This window comes from Otolemur garnettii, unplaced genomic scaffold (assembly GCF_000181295.1).
Source record: "Otolemur garnettii isolate 467f Iridium unplaced genomic scaffold, OtoGar3 scaffold00011, whole genome shotgun sequence".
NCBI lineage: Eukaryota > Metazoa > Chordata > Mammalia > Primates > Galagidae > Otolemur > Otolemur garnettii.
Window position 1 is genome coordinate 10071814 of NW_003852406.1, and position 13265 is coordinate 10085078.

Consider the following 13265-nt stretch of genomic DNA (forward strand, 5'->3'; position numbering starts at 1 on the left):
GCAGTTAAGGGCAGCTCCTGTGGCTCAAAGAAGTAGGGCACCGGTCCTATATGCTGGCCTGGCCAAAAACTGCAAAAAAAAAAAAAAAAAAAGAAATTAAATAACTATTGTTTTCTTTTCTTTCAAGACAGTCTTACTATGTTGCCCTCGGTAGAGTGCCATGGCATCACAGCTCATAGCAACCTCGAACTCTTGGGCTTAAGCAATTCTCTTGCCTCAGCCTCCCAAGTAGCTGAGACTACAGGTGCCTGCCACGGTGCCTGATTATTTTTTGGTTGCAGTTGTCATTGTTGTTTTAGCAGGCTCAGGCCACTCTGAGCCCACCAGCCTCGGTGTATGTGGCTGGGGCCATACTCACTGAGCTATGGGTGCCAAGCCTATAACTATTGCTTTCAAAGAACTCTGTGAATGTGTGTATCCATAGTCCTGTCCAAATCCATATGCAATGTATTCTTAGGAGCATATGCAGGTGCGTGCACACACACATGTGTGTGCAAACACATAGAAACACGAGAGCTTGTACCAGTTATTACAGATTTATCATGTTGAATTAGGGTCTCACATGTATTTATCATGTTGAATTTTAGGGAGCTGGTTCTGAGTCTTAGTGTTGGTAAAGTCCTTTGCAAATCAAAAAATAGTTTGAAGCAGATAATATTTTACATAGCAATTAGCATTCCAGCTTTGAAGTGTGCTTTAGTGACCAGTTTTTTTTTAAGTTATTGCCCTCTAGACCTTTGGGAACCCTGACTGAGAGAGAGAGCAGATATGTGTGTGTGGATGTGAAGGCAGGGACTTTCATAGCCCAATAAAATGTTGAAAAGGAGGAAACCCTTGCCAGGAGGTTTTAAAGTCCCCTTTCCTTTAAAAGCCCTGGATGAGTAAGTCCAAGTCCCTGGTGCGACTGTTTATACAACATCGAGGGCTGTTGCCAGGTGGGGGAGTATGCTGCCATGATTCAGAGCTTCAGCCAGGAGCCCAACTGCCCTTTGTGACAGTGTGCAGGGACTCTGTGTGCCTCTCAGAGAGGACAGCCCTGGGAGGACCAGGAGAGGCCTGGGCATCTAGTCCCAACTCCCTCATCAACTACTGCAGTCGTCAAGGGCAGTGGGGTCATCTCGAGGAGCCTCAGTTTCCTCTTGGAGCAGATGGAAATGTTAGCCTTGAGCCAGTGTTTTTCTGAACATGTCTTTAGCTGTGGAACTCAGCTCAAACTGCTATGTGTGGAAGTGCCATTGGGACACAAGGGGTAGTGTCTGTGGCTTAAAGTTAAGGCCGGGGCTCTGTTGGCTGCCCCCAGCCGCCCTCACCCCTCTGCCCTACAGCCTTATCAGCTGGTTGGGGCTATTGTATATAAACCCACTGGCTGTGCCTTCTGAGACTGTTGCTTCTGTTCCTAAGAACAGAAACCATGGTCAGGTGCGAGGGGGGCATTTCACTGTCAAAGTGAATTTGATGACTATAATGAGAACAGCAAAAGGACATAAGGAAAGAGGGGTGGACAGACGCACAGAATCATCCAGATGGACATGTAGCATTTAGTTGGAACCCAGATGCTCAGAAGTATAAAGAAACCACAACACTGATACCAGAAACCACATATCTATCTACCAGTTGGCCATCAGCACACTAAACACTCTATGTATATTATTCCATGTACTCCTTAGACTGTACCCTGAAATTGGTGACAGTATCCTCATTTTTCTGTTTGGGACCCTGAACAGAAGCGAAGTACAGAATACAACTTTGCACAGGGCACACAGCTACCGTAGTAGATCAGTGGTTCTTAACTTTCTCAATGCCGCGATGTATTTTCATTGTTACAAAGGGGTCATCACCCACAGGTTGAGAACCAGTGTAGTAGATGGTAGATTGGCAATTCCGCCTCAGGGTGGTCTGCCCAGGTTGCCATGGGAACAGCAACTTGCAGGCTTCTCCTACCAGAGGAAGTCTGTTTAGGAGATTTACATTTTATCAGTCAAGGTTACCTAAAGTGTGTGCTATACCCCTGGGTTCTAGGAAAGCCGTTCCTGATTTTTTCCCTCCCATGTATTCTCTGCCTTTTTCCTGGCCTTGTTGGCCCTACACAGCTGCTGTCTGCACAGAAGCTGTAAAGTACTATCTTGAGGAAGTTATCTCCTGTCACGATGCTGTCATTACAGCTGCCATTCTTTCGGAAACTTATTTTTGGCTGAAGGTCTTTCATCTCCTTCTCATCTTAAGCATTCTTTTTCTTCTTTTGAGACAGTCTCACTCGTGCCCTGCCCTGGTAGAGTGATATGATGTCATAGCTCACAGCAACCTCAAACTCCTCGGTTTAAATGAGCGATCCTCTTGCCTCAGCCTCTGAAGTAGCTGGGACTACAGGTGCCCGCTACACGCCCTGCTAGTTTTTCTATTTTTAGTAAAGATGAGGTCTCGATCTTGCTGAGGCTGGTCTCAAACTCCTAATCTCAAGCAATCCTCCCACCTTGGCCTCCCAGAGTGCTGGTGTTACAGGTGTGAGCCACAGTACTTGGCGTCATCCTAAGCATTCTAAGTGATTTTTTTTCTGAGCATTAGTTATTTAGGAAGTAGATACTATTCAGTCTGTCAGATAATTGGAAGTAACAAATTAATTTTTTTTAAGAGGCCTGGTCTTGCTGTGTCACCCTGACTGGAGGGAAGTGTCTATTCGCAGACTCTGTCATAGCTTAAAAGTAGACTTGAGCTCCTGGGCTCCAGTGATCCTCCTGCCTTGGCTTCCAGAGTAGCTGGAATGACAGGCTCAGGCCACTGTGTGTGGTTAAATATTTTTAATAAGCCAAAGGTTTTGATTTCTCTGATAATAAAAGGCTGCCCACCTCCTCCCTATTTCTTTCCCAGGCTGTGGGAAGGCCCCAGGAGCTCAGCTGTAATGTTCATTTTTTTGTCACAAGAAGGCAAAACAATGTCAAAATAATGACCTGGGACAAATAATTTGCTAAGATGAACATGCAGGTCAGACAGGCCAGAGCACATTCCTGACAGTTCTGGCCTCTGGCTGCAGGATGGACAGGGGGCCTAAGGCTCTGTGCTCCCCAGTCCCTAGCTGGCTGCTGCCCTCTGGCTGGAGAGAAGAGGTCCAAAGCAAGAAGGTTTGGAAATAACTGGGTTTCTATTTTGCAAGTCCTTTGAGTCATTTTAGGGTCCTTCTAAGTCATGTTGGCAGTCGGACCTGTGATCAGCCTCCTGTCCTAGCATCTGTGGCCGGAGTTGGCTGTGGCAGTCTGCCACCGTCTGTTCTGATTTATGTGGAGCTGTGTTTCTGCTGTTACTTATCTCCAGAGACCAAAGGATTTTGACCAAAGAATTTCTTCCATTGCACAGGTTGATCCTCTGTGTCTAGGATGGCCACATACTCCAAATATTCTGTCTTTTTTCCTTCAAAATGTAGGGTTGGAACATCTCTGTATGCTGGATACCAGGGTGTGGGAGTGAGTGTGGGAGATGCAGTTCCTGTCTTGGTGGAGCTGGCTGCGTTGTAAGATCATACATTTGGATGTAGGATTTGAATATTATCACTGGCCTTGATAACCAAACTCTCCAGTGGGCAGTAAATCCCTTAGTGTAGGAATTTAGGCTAGGTTGCTTTTCTAGTCTTTCTTTCTATCGCACTTGCTGCTAAATGCATCTTTACAGGAAACAGCCATAGTACAATCCTGTAGGTAAATTTTAAGCTATTATGCCAAGGAATAGCTCAATTTGGAGATTCCGTGTTACTGGTTATACCTGTTGCTAATGGCGGCTGCATTCCACGTAGGGACTATGCCCTTTTAGTTGGCTGTTTCCTTTTTCCTTCTTTAGTAATATATATTTTTTTATTCTGTGCATTTTTTAGGGCTTTTGTTTTCAAAATAATTTTGCCTAATATTGCTTCATGCCCAGGAGGCTTTCAATAGGTTTGCTCTACATTTAAAAAAAAATTTATATTTTAATACCAACCAACATCATAAGTTAAACAAATCTTAATTTTGGCTAGTTTTGAACATAATACAAAAGGAGACAATGAGCCACTGACCCTTCCCTCCAGCTCCACAAGCCCTCAGCCCATGGCCAGTCCTGCTTGGTCTACACGCCCGTCCATTTCCTCCACCCTGGACAAAGAAATAAATAGATGTCATAAATATTTCAGCATGTTTCTCTAGCAGATAAAGACTGTTTCCCAATAGTATCACAATGCTACTAACATGCCTAAAATAATTAAAATTTATCTTGTAGAAAGATACTGTAAGGATATGAGAAGAGAAAAATTTAGATACAAATACCTTGCCCAACATATCGGCTTTTTTTTTTTTTTTTTTTTGAGTTTTTTGCCTGGGGCTGGGTTTGAACCCACCACCTCCGGCATATGGGCTGGCACCCTACTCCTTTGAGCCATAGGCGCCGCCCCATATCGGCTTTTTTTCCCCCTGTGTTTTCTAGTCTTCACCAAAAGCATACCAACATTTGTTAAACCAATAGTAGTCTCTGCTCCTTAGCCACTTTTCTGGGTATACCTGTTGTGAATTGGGCTGAACATCTCTGCTCTACCATCTGAGAGGAACCAAGGGGGCTCCCTTCAGCTGGACCCTATTTATGAGGTCTGTGGAATTCCCTAGAACCTCTTTCAACTTTTAAAGCTCCCTGTTCATTCAGCAAATATTTGTTGAAAAACTTGTGTGTCAGTTGCTGTTAGATGGTGGTAGTTATTGTGGAAAAGAAGAGAAAGAAGGGCCTCGACCTACTGAACTCACAGGTGATAGGGAAGGAGGCCTCACCTATGTAAGGACACCAGTGGTCATTTGGTGTCTTGGCTGAGTGTTGTGGAGAAAGGTGAGAATAGACCAAGGATACAGGCCCGGGCTGGAGGGTCAAGGAAGGTGTTCTGGAGGGTTCTTAGGGTGTTCAGGTTGGCCCCTAAAAGAACAGAAGGGAGGCAAAGAGGCAGGGTTGGTGTGGGGAAGTAGAGAAAAGTCCCCCATTCTGGGCCTGCCTCTTCCAATTGGCCCAGGACCTGAGGGCCAGCCTCAGCTTCCCCACCCTTTGAGACTCTGAGATGCCATGGAAATGCGAAGTCCAGTTCTGCTCCTGACAGCTGTTCTGGAAGTATTGCAGAGCTGCTATTTGGAGAGACATTTAGAAAGCACTTTCAGGCTCTCACTTGACAGCGCTAGTACATTTACACAGAAGGGTTATTGTGAAGATTAAAGAAAGTAATATACTATAAAATTGCTGCACAAATCCCTTTTCCTTCTCTCTCATTGTGACGGTGTCGTGGCCCAGTAGCTCCCAGGCTGCTTCAGGAGTCCTCTCCTCCAGGAGTGGCCCAGCCACCGCCTTGCTCCTGAGCAGAGTCCTGGGACTGTGCCCTTCCCTGGGGCCTATTCTTTAGACCTGGACACTTATAAAGACGATCAATTCAAACATAATGCTTTTTAAAAAAGAATTGCCAAAAATGATAATTCAAAGGGTACAGAAGAGCATCAAGGAAAAAGTAAAATCCCATTTTAGTGAGGAAACTGTGATGAAAAATTTGGATTCTATCCTTTTGGAGGTTTTACACACATAAACATAAACGCTCTTTTTTTTTTTGACGGAGCCTCAAGCTGTCCCCCTGGGTAGAGTGCCATGGCATCACGCTCACAGCAACCTCCAACTCCTGGGCTCAAGCGAGTCTCCTGCCTCCGCCTCCCAAGTAGCTGGGACCACAGGCGCCCGCCACAACGCCTGGCCATTTTTTGGTTGGAGCCATCATTGTTGTTTGGTGGGCCCGGGCTGGGGATTCGAACCCGCCACCTTAGGTGTATGTGGCTGGCGCCTTAGCCACTTGAGCCACAGGCGCCGAGCCCATAAACACTCTTAAAACAAAAATCAGTGCTATGAAATGTATTATTTTTTCGCTGAGTGTCTCTTAGATGCCCTTACATGTGGGTAGCCTTTGTGCCCTGCACAACCTTGCAGGCTGTGTTCCACAGACCTTTGTCCTTGGTGTCGTTTGTGTTTTCCTGCCTGTCTGTGGCCCTCATCATCCTGTCTGGGTCAGGAGCAGTGATCTTCCAGCCACCTGAGTTTTCCTGAGTCTTTTGCTTTGCAGAAATGCATTTCATCGGCTTGTTTTTCAGGAACTGGGTGGAGTCCGTGCCTGAAAGAACATGCTTTTGTTTTCTGGTATGTGAGTAGTTTCGTTAGAGTTTCCTCTTCCTAGTTGTATTTCTAGTGAATTAGGGATACCTTAATGCCAGCTCGTCACTCCATTACAAATCATTAACAGCTCAGTTTCCCAAACGTGCACACGAATGTCACAAGTTGAGTCAGTGCCTGTGAAGCCCAGGTGTGAGGGACTCAGGTGGGAGCGTTTACCAGAAACAAGTACACATACAAAGGGCCGCAGCCCTTGCAGTCCATCTTTGCTCAAGCATGTGCAGAAGGGTGAGAGGCAATGGATACTTCTTTTTCTCTTTAAAAAGCTCCCATTATAAAACAAAGCAAAACAAAACAAAAGCAGTACAAAAAAGGGCATAAAGACCAACGTGAAAGTCATCCCAATCTCAGCACCCTGTATCAACCCGCTGCCCTTCCTTAGAGGGGTCTACTGTTAATAATGGATCCTGTATCTTTCTAGACTTTTCTTTGATTTTACAAACCTGAATGAATGAGGTCATAAAGTACTTGCTGTTCTGTCATAATGAGTGATTTTGAATACAAATTACTGTTTTGTGCGTCAATAAATTTTGATAAACACTGGGAAAGAATGGATGCAAATGTGGCTGAAACGTTAGCTGGAGAGCAGTAACGATTATGAAGCTGGGACTTCTGTGCTGTGGCATTGTTGAGGTTCAGGGTCAGCCCCAGGGAAAGCTGGGAGAAGGCCGGTTTGCCGGTGAAATCTCAGTTCTTGGTGTTGTTTTTTCCCTTGCCTCTGTTCCCTCCATGTGGTGAAGGCCCTGCTCTCACCCCTGCATCTGACCTCAGCATGGGAGGAAGACTCACTGTCAGACAGAACCACACAACCAGGCTTGAGTCCAAATGTGTGACTGTGAGCAAGTGGCTTAATCTCTCCCACCTTCAGTTTCTCAGCTGTGAGTGGAGAGGACAATTGCTACATCACAGAGTGGCTGTGAACATTAAATGTGCTTAGGAACACGACTGGTTTATAAAATGTGCTCAAGAAATAGAGGGGCATCAAGACTTGAACATGTTACCTTCCTCAAAGGTATTTGCATTGAACAATGACCAAAGCTTTAACTGAAGGGATGAAGGGTCAGCCAGCAGGAGCAGAGGGATTCTGCCTGGCTTTACAGAATAATGTCATAAATGGTCACAACAGGTTTTGTACAAGCCTACTTCTTTTTCTCAGAACTTGACCCCTGGGCCAGCTGTCCTACCCTCAGAGGACAGCTTAGCTGCCAGGTGATAGCCAACTTCCACCTTATGCATTTCAAGCCATGTGTTCAGTGATGAGTTTGAAGCCACACAGAGGAACTGGTTCAAGGTGAAAGGTGGCATTGATAAGAGCAGCAGATTTCAAACCCTTGCTCTCCTTATCAGAGATAATGGAAGTCCATCAGGCACCTTTGTGGGAATTAGGAATGAGCGCCCCCTGTGGGAAGGTGGGGCTGTGCAGATGCCCTACGAGGTCAGTGGACAGGGCCTTATAGAAATTAACCCACGGTGCTCTTCCTCCAGGGTAAATGCAAGCCCCAGCCCAGGTCAGGTGTGACTTGGGGAGCTGAGACTAAGCTGGATTTCTGCTCCTCTCTGTCCCCACTGCCAGGCACCTGGTGCTGGGCACGACCTGCATAATCATACAGTGAGAACCCATTATGACAACTGTTTTCATGAGGACTCAAGAGTCATTATTTTTTTCCCCTCTTTTCTTTCTTTTAGCCTGCTGACCTAAGCAAGGGAGAAGCTACCAGGAAACTTCCTCAGGGTGTTGTTTATGGTGTGGTGCGAAGATCAGATCAAAACCAGCACAAGGAAATGGTGGTGTATGGGTGGTCCACCAGTCAGCTGAAAGAAGAGATGAACTACATCAAAGACGTGAGCTGTTTATGGGTCTATTTTTTCTGGTTTATATTTTACTTGCAGCACATCAAAAGATGGTGTTGGAAGAATTGATGTCAGGATAATACGGCATTTGAAAGAAGTCTTTGTGTTGCCATTTTAGGTAGAAATGTTTCTATGTATGTCCATAGTGAAGTTATAATAGAAAGTAGAGATGTAATTCTGCAAGGTAGGGTAGGTCGATCTTCTGTGGGATAGATGTTACTGAGCAGGTATACGCGGGAGACCAGATGGCTTCCTTCTTCCATGTGCAGTACGGAGGCTCTTAGGGGGTTTCGCTTATTACACTGAATACATCTAATGTATAAATTTGGACAACTGTATACATTTGGATGCTTTTGATTGCAAATAACAGAAAAGCCAACTCAAAGAGGAAATTCATCTCCCATAGGGATAAGTTTAGAGGTGAGTGGGCGCCAGGCGGGGCCCACCTGGACTCTAGTTCTCTGCGTTTTCATTTCTCCCTCTTCCTGTAGCCTCAGGCTCAAGGGGTCATCTGAAAACATGACAGTGTCTGGAGGAAGAAGAGAGGCTCCCCACCTCTGGATACCTGTTAGAGGCTCACACTGCACACCCATTAGATTACCCTTCTGTCTAGTTGGGCAGGACTGGGTCACTTGCCCAGTCTGAGCCCATCCCTGGCAAGAGAGGCAGGAAACTCTGGCTGGTACAGGGCTGTCACTCGGGCTGGAGCAAATGCTGTGCAGACAGCCGCAATGGTGTCATTCAGCCAAGGCCATCAGTGCCATTTCTTTGTATTCAATATTTTTTTTAATTTCATGTTCTTCTGAGAAAATTTTGAAAATATGAAAGTCAATGAAGAAGGACCCAAACTGCCTCAGGGGCGGGCCTGTGAGTGCACAGACCTTGCTTCAGGGTCTGGCTTATGTTTGGCCCAGCGTGTCACTTGGCCCCTGTGTAGGTTTAGATTGCAGGGACTGGACTTAACCCCTCAGGTCAAAACCTCAGTGCTGTGAACGCCTTTTTTTTTCTGTGGGCTTGTGGATAAGATGCAAAGCCACTCTGTCTCAGCCTTTGTATGAAATTTTAAAAGAAACATTTCTTTACTGAATTTAGAGAATAGTAATAAGTAGTAGAACAGTAATAATTAAGTAGAAAATATAAGGAAAAGCCAGAAAGGTTATGAAGTTACATATACACACACACAAAATGTGTGTGACACACTCCAGCCTCAAATCCCGAGTTATCCTGCCTCCCAAAGATAATACCATTTGAAGTGTTTCGTTCCTGATTTTCCTATTAAGAATAGCTCAGGCATTCTAAATTTCCCGTATTTTTCTCAAGGAGATATTTAAATTTTCCTCATTTAAATGCTCCAAACAGCATAGTATTGCTTTGAAGGTAAACCTTCTTTCCAAGTAGGGTACAGAGTCACAAATTGCCTAAGATAAAGATGGCAGGTTGAGGCTGGTCTGAGCTGTGGATGACACAAGCCAAAGTCACAGGGCTGGCTCTAACCTGGAATTACCAACCTCTGCCATGATCTGTGATTTAAAATTAATTTCTAGGTCCCTTCTTCTAGAGCTGTTTTCGAATCTCTCCCTGGCCTGGTCATTCCTGTATGTTTATAGGTTTGTTTGCCCTCTCTCCCTTGGGAGTGTCCCTCTGACCCTATTGGCTTCCAGCCATGTTTGTTGGTGGGAGTGACACCCAGCTCAGTATGCTACCTGTTCCCCACCAGGGAGTGGCAAAGTGCCAACTCAGAGCCACAAATAAAAGCCATCCTGATGGCCTGGAATGAAAGTCATGGTTTTGGCCTCATTTTTCCAAAGTGTTTGTAGTTAATGGCAAGAAAGTAGCCTCTATTATTAGAATTCATCTGGGGAAGGCTTAGTGGAAGGCTTAGGGTCTTGACTGCCCCTTTCCCCCAAATCTCCACCAATATTCAGTCACCCCTAATAAACATGTAGTTTAATTTAAAACAATATGCTTGCTATGCAAATACATCTTCAAAATTGTACTCTTTTTTTTTTTTTTTTGCAGTTTTTGGCCGAGGCTAGGTTTGAACCCTCCACCTCCAGCGTATGGGGCTGGTGCCCTACTTCTTTGAGCCACAGGCGCTGCTGCCCAAAATTATACTCTTAACACTGTTCCCTAAACTCTTGCATTCTAAGCAAACTGCTGCCCTTAATCCCTTCCTAAAACAGAAATTCTGGATGGTACTTGGAGAAAACTCCCTTGAGACTTCCTGTCCTGTTTAAGGATTCCTGAGCGTTTTGTCCATCCTAGCGACACAGAAGAAGGGAGGAGACAGGGAGAGTTTCTATGGACTTTTGTTTTATTTTTAAAGTTTTCAAGGCCTTGTAATTCCTCTAACAGTGGTACTATAAAGAAACTTGAACGGTGTTTGTGTGAACAGTGGGGTTTTTTGTTGTTACATCGAGTGCCTTGTACATTACTGGTGATTATTGAGGAACTGACTTTCACATTTATGGGCTCTCTAAAACTCACATTTTCCTACCTTACATTCCAGATATTTAATTGCTGTTTGGCAGAAGTAGGGAAAATGAAAGGTCACGTTTTGGTTTTTTGGTCCTTTTATGTGTGTTTGCAGGGTTGACTTGTTAAAAATTTTGTACTTGTGAAAATGTGTAATAGGAAAGAAACAAATCTTGCCCAAATACGGGGTGAGAGTGATAGGTGAGTTTCAACAAACCTTTTTTTCTTCAGAGTTTATTATTTGGATAATTAATATTTATTGATATTATAATCATATGTGTATGTATATATAAATTATTTATTTTTTTAGCTTTTTTAAAATTAAATCATCGCTGTGTACATTAATGTAGTCATGGGGCACAGTGTGCTGGTTTTATATACAATTTGAAATATTTTCATCAAACTGGTTAACATAGCCTTCATGGCATTTTCTTAGTTATTGTGTTAAGACATTTATATTCTACATTTAGTAGGTTTCACATGTACCCTTGTAAGATGGACCATAGGTGTGGTCCCACCAACTACCAGCCCTCAACCCATCAATATATAAATTATTGTTTGGATAATTCCCTTGGTTTCTTACTAGATGTCAGGGGTGTTCTTCCTTACTTTCCTGAATGTCCTGTTCTTAGGATTTTTTTTTTCTTTGTGGGAAACCCCTCTTCTTAGGGTTTCTTAAAAGTTTTAAAAATCTTGCATGACAATGTTATAGCTTAATCTCTAACCAGCATCTTTGTGGGCTGCAGGTGAGAGCCACTTTGGAAAAAGTGAGGAAGCGAATGTATGGAGACTATGATGAGATGAGACAGAAGATTCGAGAACTCACCAAGGAACTGTCGGTAAGTTAATATTCAGTGACGTGGTAAGATGGAGGTGTGGTACAGGTCAGAACTTTCTGGGGTATATAATGAGTATATAATGTTACAAATAAATGGAATCATATTTTAATGAACTGAGGGAATTTGGTCACATAGTGAAATTTATTATTTAAAGGACAATTTTTGTGGCAAGAATAATAATATTTACATTTGAACCATTCCCACCAAGGTCAGGAACAAGACTAGGAAGATAGATATCACTGCTATTATTTGTTGTACCTGAGATGCTAGCCAATGGAATTAAACAAGGGAAATAAATTTAAAGGTTTAAAAAGAGGACAGGTAGATGTAAAACTATCACTATTTACAAACTATGTGATTATATAACAAGAAAGGCCAAGTGAATTGATGAAAAAAACTACTATAAACAATGAAAGAATTCTGTAAGACAGCAGGGCATAAAATTAATACAGAGAGATTTCAATAGATTGAAAAAAAAGCTAAGAGAAAAATAGCAACAGAAAATATTAAATATCTAAAAACTTTAACAAATGGAAAGACACATCATGTGTTTAGAGAGGAGGAGTCGACGTAGGATGTCAGTATTATCTGGGTTAATGCACACATTTATGTGATTCAATAAAAATACCAACAATACCAATAACATTTGGTTTTTATTTTGTTTTTTACAAATGGACTAGGTGATTCTTAGGTTGTATAGAAAATAAATACGAAGAGTTGGGAAAATTCTGGGGAAAACCATTGAGAAGGACTAGCCCTATCAATGTTAAACTGAAGAGGCCTCAGAGATTAAAATATCAGTGAAAAAAAGTCCCAAAATGTATTACCCTAGTATATGATAAATATAGCATTTCAATTGAAGGAGGAAAGAGGACTTATCAGTGTATCCTATGGGCATAACTTGCATGCTGTTGAGACCATCTTATACCAGGACCAACTCCAAATGGAACAAAGATTTAAATCCTAAAAGTAGAACTTAAGGCTTGGCGCCTATAGCTCAACCGGCTAAGGCGCCAGCCATGTATACCTAAGGTGGTGGGTTTGAATCCCCAGCCCGGACCCGCCAAACAACAATGATGGCTGCAACCAAAAAATAGCCAGGCGTTGTGGTGGGCGCCTGTGGTCCCAGCTACTTGGGAGGTGGAGGTAGGAGACTCGCTTGAGCCCAGGAGTTGGAAGTTGCTGTGAGCTGTAATGCCATGGCACTCTGCCCAGGGGGACAGCGTGAGGCTCTGTCTCAAAAAAAAAAAGAACTTAAAAGTGTTAGTACAAAACGTGAATTCATTTATACCTTTGGGGTGGCAAGGCCTTTTCTTATTATGACATAAAGTCCTAAAACCGTGAAAGAAAAGGTTGATAACTTTGACTACCTTAAAATGAAAAACTTTAGTTGAGCTGGTAAAAGTACCCAGCTCAGAGTCAAAGGACAGAATGGGAAAGATGATTTTACCTTTTTATCATAGATAGCAGGCTAATTTTCTGAATATTTAAAGAGCTCCATTGACTCAAGAAAAATCCCACAACTCATAAAAACAGGTGAAAGATTTGTAACAGGTAATTTATCATGAAGGAAAGATGGAGAGCTTTTAAATATTTGACAAAACTTTAACCTCACTCACAGGAAAAGAAACCTAGATCAAAACCATCCTGAGATTTAATTTTTACTCATGAGACTGGCCAGACTGTATGAGTGGGGCAAGACATTGTCAACAGAGCTGTGGGTAAGCAGGAAGGTTGCTGATGGGAATGCAATTTTGTATTCTCTTAGGGAGAGCAACTTGGTACTATCTATCAAAATGGCAGATGCCTTTGGCCCAGCAATTCTGTTCCTAAGAATTGTTCTACTGACTCTCACATATGAAAAATAACGTATGATGAAGTTCTTTTTTTTTTTTTTTT

At 43.2% G+C, this 13265-nt stretch overlaps 1 protein-coding gene across 1 annotated transcript in view; it reads left to right on the forward strand.

Annotated features, from left to right (window-relative positions):
* Positions 1 to 13265, forward strand: part of MYZAP (myocardial zonula adherens protein) — a 96846-nt gene that overhangs the window by 19267 nt on the left and 64314 nt on the right. Inside the window, exons 3-4 of the mRNA XM_012801794.2 lie at positions 7888 to 8043; positions 11274 to 11366. Of these exons, the coding sequence (XP_012657248.1) occupies positions 7888 to 8043; positions 11274 to 11366 (249 nt within the window). The remainder of the gene's footprint in view (positions 1 to 7887; positions 8044 to 11273; positions 11367 to 13265) is intronic.